This window comes from Lonchura striata, chromosome 32 (assembly GCF_050655825.1).
Source record: "Lonchura striata isolate lonStrDom1 chromosome 32, ASM5065582v1, whole genome shotgun sequence".
Classification (NCBI taxonomy): Eukaryota; Metazoa; Chordata; class Aves; order Passeriformes; family Estrildidae; genus Lonchura; species Lonchura striata.
This window is the reverse complement of record NC_140734.1, coordinates 7,231,307-7,246,258: the sequence shown is the minus strand read 5'-3', so window position 1 is coordinate 7,246,258 and position 14,952 is coordinate 7,231,307. Positions and strand designations below refer to the sequence as shown.

At 52.5% G+C, this 14,952-nt stretch overlaps 2 protein-coding genes across 11 annotated transcripts in view; one reads left to right on the top strand and one right to left on the bottom strand.

Moving 5' to 3' along the window:
• The window catches only part of SRRT (serrate, RNA effector molecule), a 43,841-nt gene extending 38,412 nt beyond the window's left edge, over positions 1-5,429 (top strand). For 6 of the 8 annotated variants that reach the window (XM_085564219.1, XM_085564220.1, XM_085564223.1 and 3 more), the window contains 3 exons: positions 1,000-1,092; positions 3,129-3,234; positions 5,215-5,429. In XM_085564219.1, coding sequence (XP_085420345.1) covers positions 1,000-1,092; positions 3,129-3,234; positions 5,215-5,290 — 275 coding nt within the window. In that variant the 3' untranslated portion in view covers positions 5,291-5,429. Of the gene's footprint in view, positions 1-295; positions 399-647; positions 716-999; positions 1,093-3,128; positions 3,235-5,214 lie in introns of those variants that run through there. The other 2 variants (XM_085564228.1, XM_085564227.1) reach the window with 2 other exon arrangements.
• A 2,192-nt stretch (positions 5,430-7,621) lies between these two features.
• On the bottom strand, positions 7,622-13,332 carry TMEM256 (transmembrane protein 256). Of its 3 annotated transcripts, none has more exons than XM_085564264.1 (4): positions 11,180-13,332; positions 9,663-9,700; positions 9,463-9,572; positions 7,622-8,154 (listed from the first exon to the last, which is right to left on the bottom strand). In XM_085564264.1, the coding sequence occupies exons 1-4, from the start codon at positions 12,979-12,981 to the stop codon at positions 8,011-8,013; spliced, it is 2,094 nt and encodes a 697-aa protein (XP_085420390.1). In that variant the 5' UTR covers positions 12,982-13,332; the 3' UTR covers positions 7,622-8,010. The 3 variants fall into 3 exon arrangements, with proteins under 3 accessions (XP_085420390.1, XP_085420391.1, XP_085420389.1); XM_085564265.1 differs by having other exon boundaries at positions 9,463-9,543; positions 11,180-11,317; XM_085564263.1 differs by lacking the exon at positions 7,622-8,154 and having other exon boundaries at positions 8,973-9,543.
• Positions 13,333-14,952: the final 1,620 nt, after the last annotated feature.

The following is a 14,952-nucleotide window of genomic DNA, read 5'->3' as shown; positions in this document are numbered from 1 at the left end:
GCCCTACCCCCCCCAGTCCCTGTGTGACCCCTGTGACCCCTGACCCCCGGGTGACCCCTGAGTGACCCCTGAGTGACCCCTGAGTGACCCCTGACCCCCGGGTGACCCCCGTGTGACCTCTGACCCCAGGCCTGGCCGCAGGGGCGCTGCCCTACCCCCCCCAGTCCCTGTGTGACCCCTGAGTGACCCCTGACCCCCGGGTGACCCCTGTGACCCCTGACCCCCGGGTGACCCCTGTGTGACCTCTGACCCCCGCGTGACCCAGGTGTGACCCCGGTGTGACCTCTGACCCCAGGGCTGGCCGCGGGGGCGCTGCCCTACCCCCCCCAGTCCCTGTGTGACCCCTGACCCCTGAGTGACCCCTGTGTGACCTCTGACCCCAGGGCTGGCCGCGGGGGCGCTGCCCTACCCCCCCCAGTCCCTGTGTGACCCCTGACCCCTGAGTGACCCCTGTGACCCCTGACCCCCGGGTGACCCCCGGGTGACCCCTGAGTGACCCCGGTGTGACCTCTGACCCCAGGGCTGGCCGCGGGGGCGCTGCCCTACCCCCCCCAGTCCCTGTGTGACCCCTGACCCCTGAGTGACCCCTGTGTGACCCCTGACCCCCGGGTGACCCCTGGTGACCCCGGTGTGACCTCTGACCCCAGGGCTGGCCGCAGGGGCGCTGCCCTACCCCCCCCAGTCCCTGTGTGACCCCTGACCCCTGAGTGACCCCTGTGTGACCTCTGACCCCAGGGCTGGCCGCGGGGGCGCTGCCCTACCCCCCCCAGTCCCTGTGTGACCCCTGACCCCTGAGTGACCCCTGTGACCCCTGACCCCCGGGTGACCCCCGGGTGACCCCTGAGTGACCCCGGTGTGACCTCTGACCCCAGGGCTGGCCGCGGGGGCGCTGCCCTACCCCCCCCAGTCCCTGTGTGACCCCTGACCCCTGAGTGACCCCTGTGTGACCCCTGACCCCCGGGTGACCCCTGGTGACCCCGGTGTGACCTCTGACCCCAGGGCTGGCCGCAGGGGCGCTGCCCTACCCCCCCCAGTCCCCCCAGGGGCTGCTGCCCTACGGGAGCCCCCGGCCGCCCGCGCTGGGCTACGGAGGTAACGGAGACCGGAAAAACCGGGGAAAATCCGGGAAAAATATCGGGAATTCGGGAAAAATCGGGAATTCGGGAAAATCGGGAATGCTGGGAAAAATCGGGAAATCCAGGAAATCGGGAAAGTCGGGAATTCGGGAAAAATCGGGGAAAAATCCGGGGAAATTCCGGGGGAAATTGGGGAAAATTCGGGAAATTCGGGGAAATCGGGAAAAATCTGGGAAAAATTCGGGGAAATTGGGAAAAATCGGGGGAAATTCCGCGGGAAATTCGGGAAAAATCGGGAATTCGGGAAAAATCGGGGAAAATCGGGAAATCTGGGAAAATACGGGGAAAAATCGGGGAAAAATCCGGGAAATCTGGGAAAATGCAGGGAAAAATCGGGAAATCCGGAGGAAATTGGGGGAAATTCCGGGGGAAATTTGGGGAAATTCGGGAATTCGGGGGAAATTCGGGGAAAAATCCGGGAAAAATCGGGAATGCCGGGAAAAATCGGGGAAATTCGGGGAAAAATCGGGGAAAAATCGGGAAATCCAGGGAAATCGGGGAAATCGGGAAAAATCGGGGGAAATTCCGGGGAAATTTGGGGAAATCCGGGGAAATTCAGGTGAAATTCCAGGGGAAATTGGGGAAAATTCGGGGAAATTCATGGAAATTCAGGAAAATTCGGGGAAATTGGGGAAATCCAGGGAAATCCAGGGAAATCAGGGAAATCGGGAAAAATCAGGGGAAATTCCGGGGGAAATTGGGGAAAATTCAGGGAAATCGGGGAAATTCAGGGAAATCCGGGGAAATCCGGGGAAATTCGGGGGAAATTCCGGGGGAAATTGGGGCAAATTCGGGAAAATTCGGGGAAATTCGGGGAAATCTGGGAAAATTCTGGGAAATCGGGCCAAATTCAGGAGGTTTTGGGAAAATCCAGGGGAAATTGGGGGAAATTCGGGGGTTTGGGGGGAAATCAGGGGAAATTCAGGGGGTTGGGGGAAATCGGGGGAAATTGGGGGGATTTTGGGAAAATTGGGGGAAATTGGGGGGATTTTGGGAAAATTGGGGGGATTTTGGGGGATATTGGGGGGATTTGGGGGAAATTTGGGGGTTGGGGGAAATTCGGGGGGGTTTTGGGAGAAATTGGGACAAATTTGGGGGAAATTGGGGGGGTTTGGGGGATTTTTGGGGATTTTGGGGTGTTTTTAACCCTTTGTTTCCCTGCAGGGTCCCACCCGTGTCCCTCAGGGGTTTGGGCTGATTTTGGGGATATTTTGGGTGGTTTTTGGCATATTTTGCATATTTTTGTGCAGTTTTTTGGGATATTTTGAATATTTTTGGATATTTTGGGAATTTTCGGGTGATTTTAACCCTTTTTTCCCCGCAGGATCCCACCCCTACCCCCCTGGGCCCTGCGGGGGTTCGGGTTGGTTTTTTGGGGATATTTTGGGTGTTTTTGGGCGGATTTTTGCGTGTTTTTTGGGGTATTTTGGTTGTTTTTTGATATTTTTGGATATTTTGGGAATTTTCGGGTGTTTTTAACCCTTTTTTCCCCGCAGGATCCCACCCCTACCCCCCCGGGCCCTACGGGGGTTTGGGTTGGTTTTTTGGGGATATTTTGGGTGTTTTTTGGGGTATTTTGGGTGGGTTTTGGATATTTCTGTGCGGTTTTTGGATATTTTTGGATATTTTGGGAATTTTCGGGTGTTTTTAACCCTTTTTTCCCCACAGGGTCCCACCCCTGCCCCCCCGGGCCCTACAGGGGTTTGGGTTGGTTTTTTGGGGATATTTTGGGTGGTTTTGGGTGGATTTTTGCATGTTTTTTGGGGTATTTTTGGTATTTTTGGATATTTTGGGAATTTTCGGGTGTTTTTAACCCTTTTTTCCCCGCAGGGTCCCACCCCTACCCCCCCGGGCCCTGCGGGGGTTCGGGTTGGTTTTTTGGGGATATTTTGGGTGTTTTTGGGCGGATTTTTGCGTGGTTTTTGGGGTATTTTTGGTATTTTTGGATATTTTGGGAATTTTCGGGTGTTTTTAACCCTTTTCTCCCCACAGGGTCCCACCCCTACCCCCCCGGGCCCTACGGGGGTCGCGGCAGCTACGAAACCTTCCGGGGGCAGGGCGGGGCCGGGGGGGGGTACCTGAACAAACCCCGCAGCAGGTGAGGGGGACCCCAAATTTGGGGGGGGGGACCCAAAAATCGGGGTCGGGGACCCAAAAATTGGGATCGGGGACCCAAAAAATGGGGATGGGGACCCAAAAAATGGGGATGGGGACCCAAAAATGGGGATGGGGACCCAAAAATGGGGATGGGGACCCCAAAATTGGGAATTGGGACCCAAAAATGGGGATGGGGACCCAAAAATGGGGATGGGGACCCAAAAATTGGGAATTGGGACCCAAAAATGGGGATGGGGACCCAAAAATGGGGATGGGGACCCAAAAATGGGGATGGGGACCCAAAAATGGGGATGGGGACCCAAAAATTTGAATTGGGGACCCAAAATTTGGGATGGGGACCCAAAAATGGGGATGGGGACCCAAAAATTGGGGATGGGAGCCCAAAAATGGGGATGGGGACCCAAAAATTGGGGATGGGGACCCAAAATTGGGGATGGGGACCCCAAAATTGGGAATTGGGACCCAAAAATGGGGATGGGGACCCCAAAATTGGGGATGGGGACCCAAAAATTTGAGTTGGGGACCCCAAAAATGGGATGGGGGACCCCAAAATGAGATCCAGGACACCAAAAGTGGGGATGGGGACCCAAAAATGGGATGGGGGACACAAAAATGGGATGGGGATCCAAAAATTTGGGATGGGGACCCAAAAATGGGGATGGGGACCCCAAAAATGGGGATGGGGACCCCAAAAATGGGGATGGGGACCCAAAATTGGGGATGGGGACCCCAAAAATGGGGATGGGGACCCAAAATTGTGGATGGGGACCCCAAAAATGGGGATGGGGACCCAAAAATTTGGGATGGGGACCCAAAAATTGGGGATGGGAGCCCAAAAATTTGAATTGGGGACCCCAAAAATGGGGATGGGGACCCAAAATTAGGGATGGGGACCCAAAAATTGGGGTATTTCGGGCTGATTTCGGGGTGAATTTGGGGCATTTTGGAGCTGAATTTTGGGGTGAATTTGGGGCGTTTTGGAGCTGAATTTCGGGGTGAATTTGGGGCATTTCGGGGCTGATTTTGGGGTGAATTTGGGGCATTTTGGAGCTGAATTTTGGGGTGAATTTGGGGCATTTTGGAGCTGAATTTTGGGGTGAATTTGGGGCGTTTCGGAGCTGATTTCGGGGTGAATTTGGGGCATTTCGGGGCTGATTTTGGGGTGAATTTGGGGCGTTTTGGAGCTGAATTTCGGGGTGAATTTGGGGCATTTCGGGGCTGATTTTGGGGTGAATTTGGGGCATTTTGGAGCTGAATTTCGGGGCATTTTGGGGCTGATTTCGGGGTGAATTTGGGGTATTTTGGAGCTGAATTTTGGGGTGAATTTGGGGCGTTTCGGGTCTGATTTTGGGGTGAATTTGGGGCATTTTGGAGCTGAATTTCGGGGCTGATTTTGGGGTGAATTTGGGGCATTTTGGAGCTGAATTTCGGGGCATTTCGGGGCTGATTTTGGGGTGAATTTGGGGCATTTCGGGGCTGATTTCGGGGTGAATTTGGGGCATTTCGGAGCTGAATTTCGGGGCATTTTGGGGCTGAATTTTGGGGTGAATTTGGGGCATTTTGGAGCTGAATTTCGGGGCATTTCGGGGCTGATTTTGGGCTGAATTTGGGGCGTTTCGGGGCTGATTTTGGGGTGAATTTGGGGCGTTTCGGGGCTGATTTTGGGGTGAATTTGGGGCGTTTTGGAGCTGAATTTCGGGGCTGATTTTGGGGTGAATTTGGGGCATTTCGGGGCTGATTTTGGGGTGAATTTGGGCATTTTGGAGCTGAATTTCGGGGCTGATTTTGGGGTGAATTTGGGGCGTTTCGGGTCTGATTTTGGGGTGAATTTGGGGCATTTTGGGGCTGAATTTTGGGGTGAATTTGGGGCATTTTGGAGCTGAATTTCGGGGCATTTCGGGGCTGATTTTGGGCTGAATTTGGGGCGTTTCGGGGCTGATTTCGGGGCGCTTCTCCCCAGGCTGGTGCGGGGCGACCCCCGCGCCATCGTCGAGTACCGGGACCTGGACGCGCCCGAGGACGTCGACTTCTTCTGACCCTCCCCCACCCCAAAGCCCCTCCCCCAAAGCCCCTCCCCCACCCCGAAGCCCCTCCCCCCCCCAAAATTCAATAAAGCCGCTCCGCCCCCCCACGAAATTTCGGGGAGTTTGGGGCAGTTTCGGAGTTTTCGCAGCAGTTTCGGGAATTTTCGACGTTTTTGGGAACAAATTCTGGTGGTTTTGGGGTTTTTTTGGGGAAATTCGGGGGGGGTTGTATCGGATTTGGGGGATTTTGGGTGAAATTTGGGGGTTTTTAGTAAAGATGTGGGGGGTTTTGGGGACAGATTTGGGTGGTTTTGGGGCGGATTTGGGGTTTTTTGGGGAAATTGGGGGTTGTATCAAATTTGGGGGGTTTTGGGTGAAATTTGGGGGTTTTTAGTACAGATTTGGGTGGTTTTGGGGGTTTTTGGGAGGAATTTGGGGAGGGGGCTTTTGTATCAGATTTTGGGGCAGTTCTGGCAATCTTTGGGGCAATTTCGGGATTTTTGCAGTATTTTGAGGTTTTTGGGGCAGTTTGGGGGTTTTTGGGGACAAATTTTGGTGGTTTTGGGGCGGATTTGGGGTTTTTTTGGGGGAAATTTGGGGAGGGAGGTTTTGTATCAGATTTTGGGGCAGTTTTGGGAGGATTTTGGGGCAGTTTTGGGAATTTTGAGGGTTTTGGGGAAGTTTGGGGGTCTTTGGGGACAGATTTGGGTAGTTTTGGGGCGGATTTGGGGTTTTTGGGGGGAAATTCGGGGAAGGTTGTTTCAGATTTGAAGGATTTTGGGAGGATTTCGGGTTTTGGGTGAAATTTGGGGGTTTTTGGCACAAATGGGGGTTTTGGGACAGTTTGGGGTGGATTTGGGGTTTTTTTGTGCCACTTTTGGGCACAGAATTGGCGGTTTTGGGGTTTTTGGGAAAGTTTTGGGATTTTTGTGGCAAATTCTGCAGTTTTGGGGGCATTTTGGAGGATTTTGGGGCAGTTTTGGGGTTTTTGGGTCAGTTTTTGGGGCGGATTTGGGTTTTTTTTGTGCCACTTTTGGGCACAGAATTGGCAGTTTTGGGGTTTTGGGGAAAATTTTGGGATTTTTGTGGCAAACTCGGGAGTTTTTGGGGAAATTTGGGGGATTTTGGGGCAATTTGGAGATTTTTGGGATTTTTTTTGAGCCCAAAGTGGGCGGGGCTATCCCAGGCCCCGCCCCGTGACGTAAAAACCCCGTGACTCCGACAACTCGATCGTTTATTGGCTGGCGGTTTCGGCCCCCTTGGCCAATCAGGAGCAGGGGGCGGAGCAGCCCGCTCGCCATTGGCTGTCGCCCAGCAACGGCCGTGACGTCACCCGGAGCGTCACCGCGCCCAATCAGCGGCGAGGAGGCGGCAGCGGCCGCTCCCATTGGACGGCAGCTGCACCAATGGGGGGCGAGGGGCGGAGCCTCGCTGCTCTTAAAGGGGCCGCGACGATTTTGAGTTTTTTGGGCGATTTTGAGGATTTTTGGGTCTTTTTGAGGATTTTTGGGTTGGTTGTGACGATTCCGATGATTTCTCAGACGATTTTGACCAATTTGGGGCGTTTTCAGTGATTTTCCAGCCGCTTTTGCCGGGTTTTGGGTGGATTTGATCATTTTGGTCCGATTTTTATGATTTTCTGGGCGTTTTTCGTGGTTTTCAGCGGATTTTGATCATTTCTGCCAGGCTTTGCTGCTTTTCGGGCCATTTGGATGATTTTTGGGCGGTCGTGACGATTTTTCAGCTGGTTTTGATGATTTTTTGCCCATTTTTGCCATTTTTTCACCCATTTTTGCTGCTTTTCCGACGTTTTTTCCCGTTTTTTCATTTTTTACCCGTTTTTTCCCGTTTTTTCTGTTTTTCAGCCCATTTTAGGCGCTAGAGCGCCATGGCGGCCCAGCCCAGGATGAGCAGCTGTTTTCATTGATTTTTCGCCCATTTTTTCACCGATTTTCGCCGTTTTTTCGCCGTTTTTTCATTTTTTTCCTGTTTTTTCCCGTTTTTGCCATTTTTCGGCCCATTTCGGGTGCTTACAGCGCCATGGCCACCCAGCCCAGGATGAGCAGCTGCTTTTGATGATTTTTCACTCATTTTTTCATCGATTTTCGCCGTTTTTTCACCGATTTTCGCCGTTTTTTCACCGTTTTTTGCCGTTTTTTCACCGTTTTTTCTTTTTTTTCCCATTTTTTCCCGTTTTTTCGGTTTTTCGGCCCATTTCGGGTGCTCACAGTGCCATGGCGGCCCAGCCCAGGATGAGCAGCAGTTTTCGTTGATTTTTCGCCCATTTTTTCACCGATTTTCGCCGTTTTTTCACCATTTTTCGCCGTTTTTTCATTTTCCCCCCATTTTTTCCCATTTTTGCCATTTTTCGGCCCATTTCGGGTGCTCACAGCGCCATGGCGGCCCAGCCCAGGATGAGCAGCAGTTTTCGTTGATTTTTCACCCATTTTTTCACCGATTTTCACCGTTTTTTCACCGTTTTTCGCCGTTTTTTCGCCGTTTTTTCATTTTATTCCCATTTTTTCCCGTTTTTGCCGTTTTTTAGCCCGTTTCGGGTGCTCACAGCGCCATGGCGGCCCAGCCCAGGATCAGCAGCAGTTTTCGTTGATTTTTCGCCCATTTTTTCACCGATTTTCGCCGTTTTTTCGCCGTTTTTCGCCGTTTTTTCGCTGTTTATTCATTTTTTCCCCGTTTTTTCCCGTTTTTGCAGTTTTTCAGCCCATTTCGGGTGCTCACAGCGCCATGGCGGCCCAGCCCAGGATCAGCAGGCTGCCCCCGAGCGGCGCCGCCGCCGCCCCCGCCGGGTCCCCGGTCAGGCCCTGCCGGTAGAGGGGGGCGCAGAACAGCCCCACCCCCCCCAGCAGCAGCGCCCCCGCCTGCACAGTTTGGGGCATTTTGGGTCATTTCGGGCATTTTCGGGAATTTCGGGAGATTTTCAGGGATTTTGGGGGATTTTAGGAGGAGTTTCGGCGGATTTCAGGGAGTTTTGGGGGAATTTGGGGGGAGAAATTGGGAGTTTAGGAGGGATTTGGGGGGATTTTGGGGAGATTTGGGGGTTTTGGGAGAATTTTTGGGGCGATTTTGGGGAATTTTGGGGGATTTTAGGGGGTTTGGGGGAGTTGGGAGAGGTTTGGGGGGATTTGGAGGAATTTTGGGGGGATTTGGGGGGAATTTTGGGGGATTTTGGGGGATTTTAGGGGGTTTGGGGGAGTTGGGAGAGGTTTGGGGGGATTTGGAGGAATTTTGGGGGGATTTGGGGGAATTTTGGGGGATTTTGGGGTGATTTGGGGGCAGATTTTCGGGGTGATTTTGGGAGAATTTTGGGGTGATTTGGGGCAGATTTTTGGGGTGATTTTGGGGAATTTTCGGGCTGATTTTGGGGATTTTGGGGTGATTTTGGGGGCAGATTTTCGGGGTGATTTTGGGGGATTTTTGGGGTGAACCTGGCATATTTTTGGGTGATTTTGGGGCAGATTTTCGGGCCGATTTTGGGGTTTTTGGGGTGATTTTGGGGCAGATTTTCGGGGGCATTTTGGGGTGATTTTGGGGCAGATTTTCGGGGTGATTCTGGGGGATTTTGGGGCCGATTTTGGGAATTTTGGGGTGATTTGAGGGCAGATTTTCAGGGTGATTTTGGGAGAATTTTGAGGTGATTTGGGGCAGATTTTTGGGGTGATTTTGGGGGAGTTTTGGGCCGATTTTGCGAATTTTGGGGTGATTTTGAGGCAGATTTTCGGGGGCATTTTGGGAGAATTTTGGGGTGATTTGGGGCAGATTTTCGGGATGATTTTGGGGGATTTTTGGGGCTGATTTTGGGGCAGATTTTCAGGGTGATTTTGGGGCAGATTTTCGGGGGTATTTTGGGAGAATTTTTGGGTGATTTTGGGGCAGATTTTCGGGGTGATTTTGGGGGATTTTTGGGGTGAACCTGACAGATTTTTGGGGTGATTTTGGGGGATTTTCGGGCCGATTTTGGGGATTTTGGGGTGATTTTGAGGCAGATTTTCGGGAGTATTTTGGGAGAATTTTGGGGCAGATTTTCGGGGTGATTTTGGGGGATTTTCGGGCCGATTTTGGGGATTTTGGGGTGATTTTGAGGCAGATTTTCGGGGGTATTTTGGGAGAATTTTGGGGTGATTTTGGGGCAGATTTTCGGGGTGATTCCGGGGGATTTTGGGGCTCACCAGGTGGGGCCGGCGGCAGTGGGGCACGGCCAGCAGGGCCAGGCTGTGCAGGAGGTGGAAGCGATTGGCGATCTCGTACAGCTGGGGGCGGTTTGGGCTCAATTCCGGCTCTTTTGGGATTTTTCCCGTTTTTGCCGTTTTTTTGAGGTTTTTTGGGGGGTTTTTTTTAAGGTTTTTCTCCCCCCCACCCCCCCACTCACCTCCTTCTGATACTCGTCCCGGTCGCTGCGGCGCATTCCTGGGGGGGCGGGGTCAGGGTCCCCAAAATTCCCCCCGGGACCCCCCAAATTCCCCCCAAAATTCCCCCAAATCCCCAAAATTCCTCCAAATTCCCCCCAAATTCCCAAATCCCCCCAGAACTCCCCCAAATTCCCCCAGGACCACCCAAACCCCATCAAAATTCCCCCAAATCCCCAAAATTCCTCCTAAATTCCCCCAAATTCCCCCCAAATTCCCAAATCCCCCCAGAACTCCCCCAAATTCCCCCCAAACCCCCTCGAAATTCCCCCAAATCCCCAAAATTCCTCCTAAATTCCCCCAAATTCCCCCCAGATTCCCAAATCCCCCCCAGCACCCCCCGGCTCTCTCAAAATTCCCGTTTCCCCTCCCCCATTCCCCTTTCCCCTCCCCCTTTTCCCTTTCCCCTCCCCCTTTTTCCCCTTCCCCTCCCCCTTTTCCCTTTCCCCTCCCCCTTTTCCCTTTCCCCTCCCCCTTTTTCCCCTTCCCCTCCCCCATTCCCGTTTCCCCTCCCCCATTCCCCTTTCCCCTCCCCCATTCCCCTTCCCCTCCCCCATTCCCGTTTCCCCTCCCCCATTCCCGTTTCCCCTCCCCCATTCCCCTTTCCCCTCCCCCATTCCCCTTCCCCTCCCCCATTCCCGTTTCCCCTCCCCCTTTTCCCTTTCCCCTCCCCCTTTTCCCTTTTCCCTCCCCCTTTTCCCATTCCCCTCCCCCTTTTCCCTTTCCCCTCCCCCTTTTCCCTTTCCCCTCCCCCTTTTCCCCTTCCCCTCCCCCATTCCCGTTTCCCCTCCCCCATTCCCCTTTCCCCTCCCCCATTCCCCTTTCCCCTCTCCCATTCCCCTTTCCCCTCCCCCATTCCCCTTTCCCCTCCCCCATTCCCCTTCCCCTCCCCCATTCCCGTTTCCCCTCCCCCTTTTCCCTTTCCCCTCCCCCTTTTCCCTTTTCCCTCCCCCTTTTCCCTTTCCCCTCCCCCTTTTCCCGTTTCCCCTCCCCCATTCCCCTTTCCCCTCCCCCTTTTCCCCTTTCCCCTCCCCCTTTTCCCTTTCCCCTCCCCCTTTTCCCTTTCCCCTCCCCCTTTTCCCTTTCCCCTCCCCCTTTTCCCCTTCCCCTCCCCCATTCCCGTTTCCCCTCCCCCATTCCCCTTTCCCCTCCCCCATTCCCCTTTCCCCTCTCCCATTCCCCTTTCCCCTCCCCCATTCCCCTTTCCCCTCCCCCATTCCCTTTCCCCTCCCCCATTCCCGTTTCCCCTCCCCCTTTTCCCCTTTCCCCTCCCCCTTTAACCTTTCCCCTCCCCCTTTTTCCCGTTTCCCCTCCCCCTTTTTCCCTTTCCCCTCCCCCTTTTCCCTTTCCCCTCCCCCTTTTCCCTTTCCCCTCCCCCTTTTTCCCTTTCCCCTCCCCCATTCCCGGTTCCCCTCCCCCATTCCCGTTTCCCCTCCCCCTCCCCCATTCCCCTCCCCCTTTCCCCTCCCCCTTTTCCCACCGTGGGCCCCGTAGGCCGCGCCCGCCACGGCGGCGGCTCCGCTGAGCGCCCCGAGCCGCCCCCACGCCGCCGCCATCGCCGCTTCCGCTTCCGCTTCCGCCGCCCCGCGCCTCCGATTGGCCCGGCCGCGCGTCAATCAAGCGCGGCGCTCGGCCAATGGCAGCGCGCGGCGCGGGCCCCGCCCCCTCGCGCGCCGCCCGGCGGCGGGAAAGGGAAACGCGGGGGGGGGGGATGGGGGATTTGGGGAATTTGGGGAAATTTGGGGAATTTGGGGGAATTTGGGGGAATTTGGGGGAATTTTGGGGAGTTTGGGGAGTTTGGGGATTTGGGGAATTTGGGGATTTTGGGGAATTTGGGGGATTTTTGGGGGGATTTGGGGATTTTGGGGGGGTTTGGGGATTTTGGGGAGTTTGGGGAATTTGGGAGAATTTGGGGATTTGGGGAAATTTGGGGAGTTGGGGGATTTTGGGGATTTTGGGGATTTTGGGGGATTTTGGGGGAATTTGGGGGATTTTGGGGAATTTGGGAGTTTGGGGAAATTTTGGGGAAATTTGGGGATTTTGGGGATTTGGGGGATTTTGGGGAATTTGGGAGTTTGGGGAAATTTTGGGGAAATTTGGGGATTTTGGGGATTTGGGGGATTTTGGGGAATTTGGGAGTTTGGGGAAATTTTGGGGAAATTTGGGGATTTGGGGGATTTTGGGGAGTTTGGGGGAATTTGGGGAAATTTGGGAGAATTTGGGGAAATTTGGGGATTTTGGGGATTTTGGGGAATTTGGGCAGTTTGGGGATTTTGGGGAATTTGGGGATTTTGGGGGTTTTGGGGAGTTTGGGGAGTTTGGGGGAATTTGGGGAAATTTGGGGGAAATTGGAGAAATTTTGGGGAATTTGTGGGAATTTGGAGATTTTGGGGATTTTCGGGGATTTTGGGGATTTGGGTGAATTTGGGGATTTTGGGGAGTTTGGGGGTTTTGGGGATTTGGGGAAATTTGGGGGATTTGGGGGATTTGGGAGAATTTGGGGAAATTTGGGGATTTTGGGGAATTTGGGAGAATTTGGGCAGTTTGGGGATTTTGGGGGAATTTGGGGAGTTTGGGGATTTGGGGGAAATTGGAGAAATTTTGGGGAATTTGTGGGAATTTGGGGAGTTGAGGGATTTTGGGGATTTTGGGGGAATTTGGGGGAATTTGGGAGAATTTGGGGAAATTTGGGGAATTTGGGGAGTTTGGGGTATTTTGGGGATTTTTGGGGGGATTTGGGGAGTTTGGGGGGGTTTGGGGATTTTGGGGGAATTTGGGGGATTTGGGAGAATTTGGGGAAATTTGGGGAAATTTGGGGAGTTGGGGGATTTTGGGGAATTTGGGGAAATTTGGGGGATTTGGGAGAATTTGGGGAAATTTGGGGGATTTTGGGGATTTTGGGGAATTTGGGGGAATTTGAGAGAATTTGGGGATTTTGGTGGGGTTTCGGGATTTTGGGGAGGTTTGGGGAATTTGGGGATTTTGGGGGAAATTGGGGAAATTTGGGGAATTTGGGGGAATTTGGGGATTTTGGGGGGGTTTGGGGGAATTTGGGGATTTGTGAGTTTTTGGATTTTTTGGGGGTTTTTTTGAGGTTTTGGATTTTTTGGGCTGTTTTGGGGGATTTTTTGGGGGTTTTTTTGGGTTTTTTTTTTGGTAGTTTTTCGATTTTTTTTGTTTTTTTGAGATTTTGGATTTTTTTGGATGTTTGGAGGGATTTTTGGGGGATTTTTTTGGGTTTTTTGGAGTTTTTGGGTTCGGGGCTTTTGGAGCGTTTGGCATTTTGGGGGAGTTTTGGGGATTTTTGGGGATTTTTTTGGGGGATTTTTTGGGGATTTTTTGGGGATTTTTTGGGGATTTTTTGGGGGATTTTTTGGGGATTTTTTTGGGGATTTTTTGGGGATTTTTTTGGGGATTTTGGGAGATTTTTGGGGATTTTTTGGGGGATTTTTTGGGGATTTTTTTGGGGGGATTTTTTGGGGATTTTTGGGGATTTTTTGGGGATTTTTTTGGGAGATTTTTGGGGATTTTTTTGGATTTTTTGGGAATTTTTGGGGATTTTTTGGGGGATTTTGGAGTTTTTGGGGATTTCGGGGAAGTTTTGGCGTTTTTGGGATTTTTGCATTGACGACGATGATGAGGAAGGTGACGATGAAGATGAAGATGAAGATGAGGATGAAGATGAGGATGAAGATGAAGATGAGGATGAAGATGAGGATGAAGATGAAGATGAAGATGAAGATGAGGATGAAGATGAGGATGAAGATGAAGATGAAGATGAAGATGAAGATGAGGATGAAGATGAGGATGAAGATGAAGATGAAGATGATGAAGACGAAGATGAAGATGAAGATGAAGATGAAGATGAAGATGAAGATGAAGATGATGAAGACGAAGATGAAGATGAAGATGAAGATGAAGATGAAGATGAAGATGAGGATGGAGATGAGGATGAAGATGAAGATGAAGATGAGGATGAAGATGAAGATGAAGATGAAGATGAAGATGAAGATGAAGATGAAGATGAAGATGAAGATGAAGATGAAGATGAGGATGAAGATGAAGATGAAGATGAGGATGAAGATGAAGATGAAGATGAAGGTGAAGATGGAGGATGAGGATGAAGATGAAGATGAAGATGAGGATGAAGATGAAGATGAAGATGAAGATGAAGATGAAGATGAAGATGAAGATGAAGATGAGGATGAAGATGAAGATGGCGGGGCCAGGGGGTGACGTTGGGATGAAGATGATGACGATGACGATGAGGAGGATGAGGAAGGCTGGGGCTGCTGGGCTTGATGAAGATGAGGAGGATGAGGAGGATGAGGAAGGCCCGGGATGGCGGGGACGAGGATGAGGAGGATGAGGGTGACGAAGAGGAAGGCCGGGGGTGCCCATGCTGAGGACGGTGATGAAGATGAGGGTGGGGAGGAAGGCCGGGGGTGATGAAGATGACGATGATGATGATGAAGAGGAAGGCCAGGGGTGATGAAGATGACGATGATGACGATGGGGAGGAAAACCAGGGATGATGAAGATGAGGAAGGCTGGGGGTGATGAAGATGAGGATGATGATGATGAAGAGGAAGGCCAGGGGCGATGATGATGATGATGACGATGATGGGGAGGAAGGCCGGGGGTGATGAGGATGATGATGATGACGATGAAGAGGAAGGCCGGGGATGATGAGGATGAAGATGAAGACGATGGGGAGGAAGGCCGGGGACGATGATGATGATGATGATGGGGAGGAAGGCCGGGGATGAAGATGAAGATGATGATGACGATGAAGAGGAAGGCCGGGGACGATGATGATGATGATGATGATGGGGAGGAAGGCCGGGAGCGATGATGAAGATGATGATGACGATGAGGAGGAAGGCCGGGGATGAAGATGAAGATGATGATGACGATGAAGAGGAAGGCCGGGAGCGATGATGAAGATGATGATGGGGAGGAAGGCCGGGGATGAAGATGATGATGATGATGATGATGGGGAGGAAGGCCGGGGGTGATGAGGATGATGATGATGACGATGGGGGGAGGAAGGCCGGGAGCGATGATGAAGATGATGATGATGATGGGGAGGAAGGCTGGGGATGAAGATGAAGATGATGATGACGATGAGGAGGAAGGCCGGGGATGAAGATGACGATGATGACGATGAAGAGGAAGGCCGGGGGTGATGAGGATGATGATGATGATGATGGGGAGGAAGGCCGGGGGCGATGATGATGATGATGATGACGA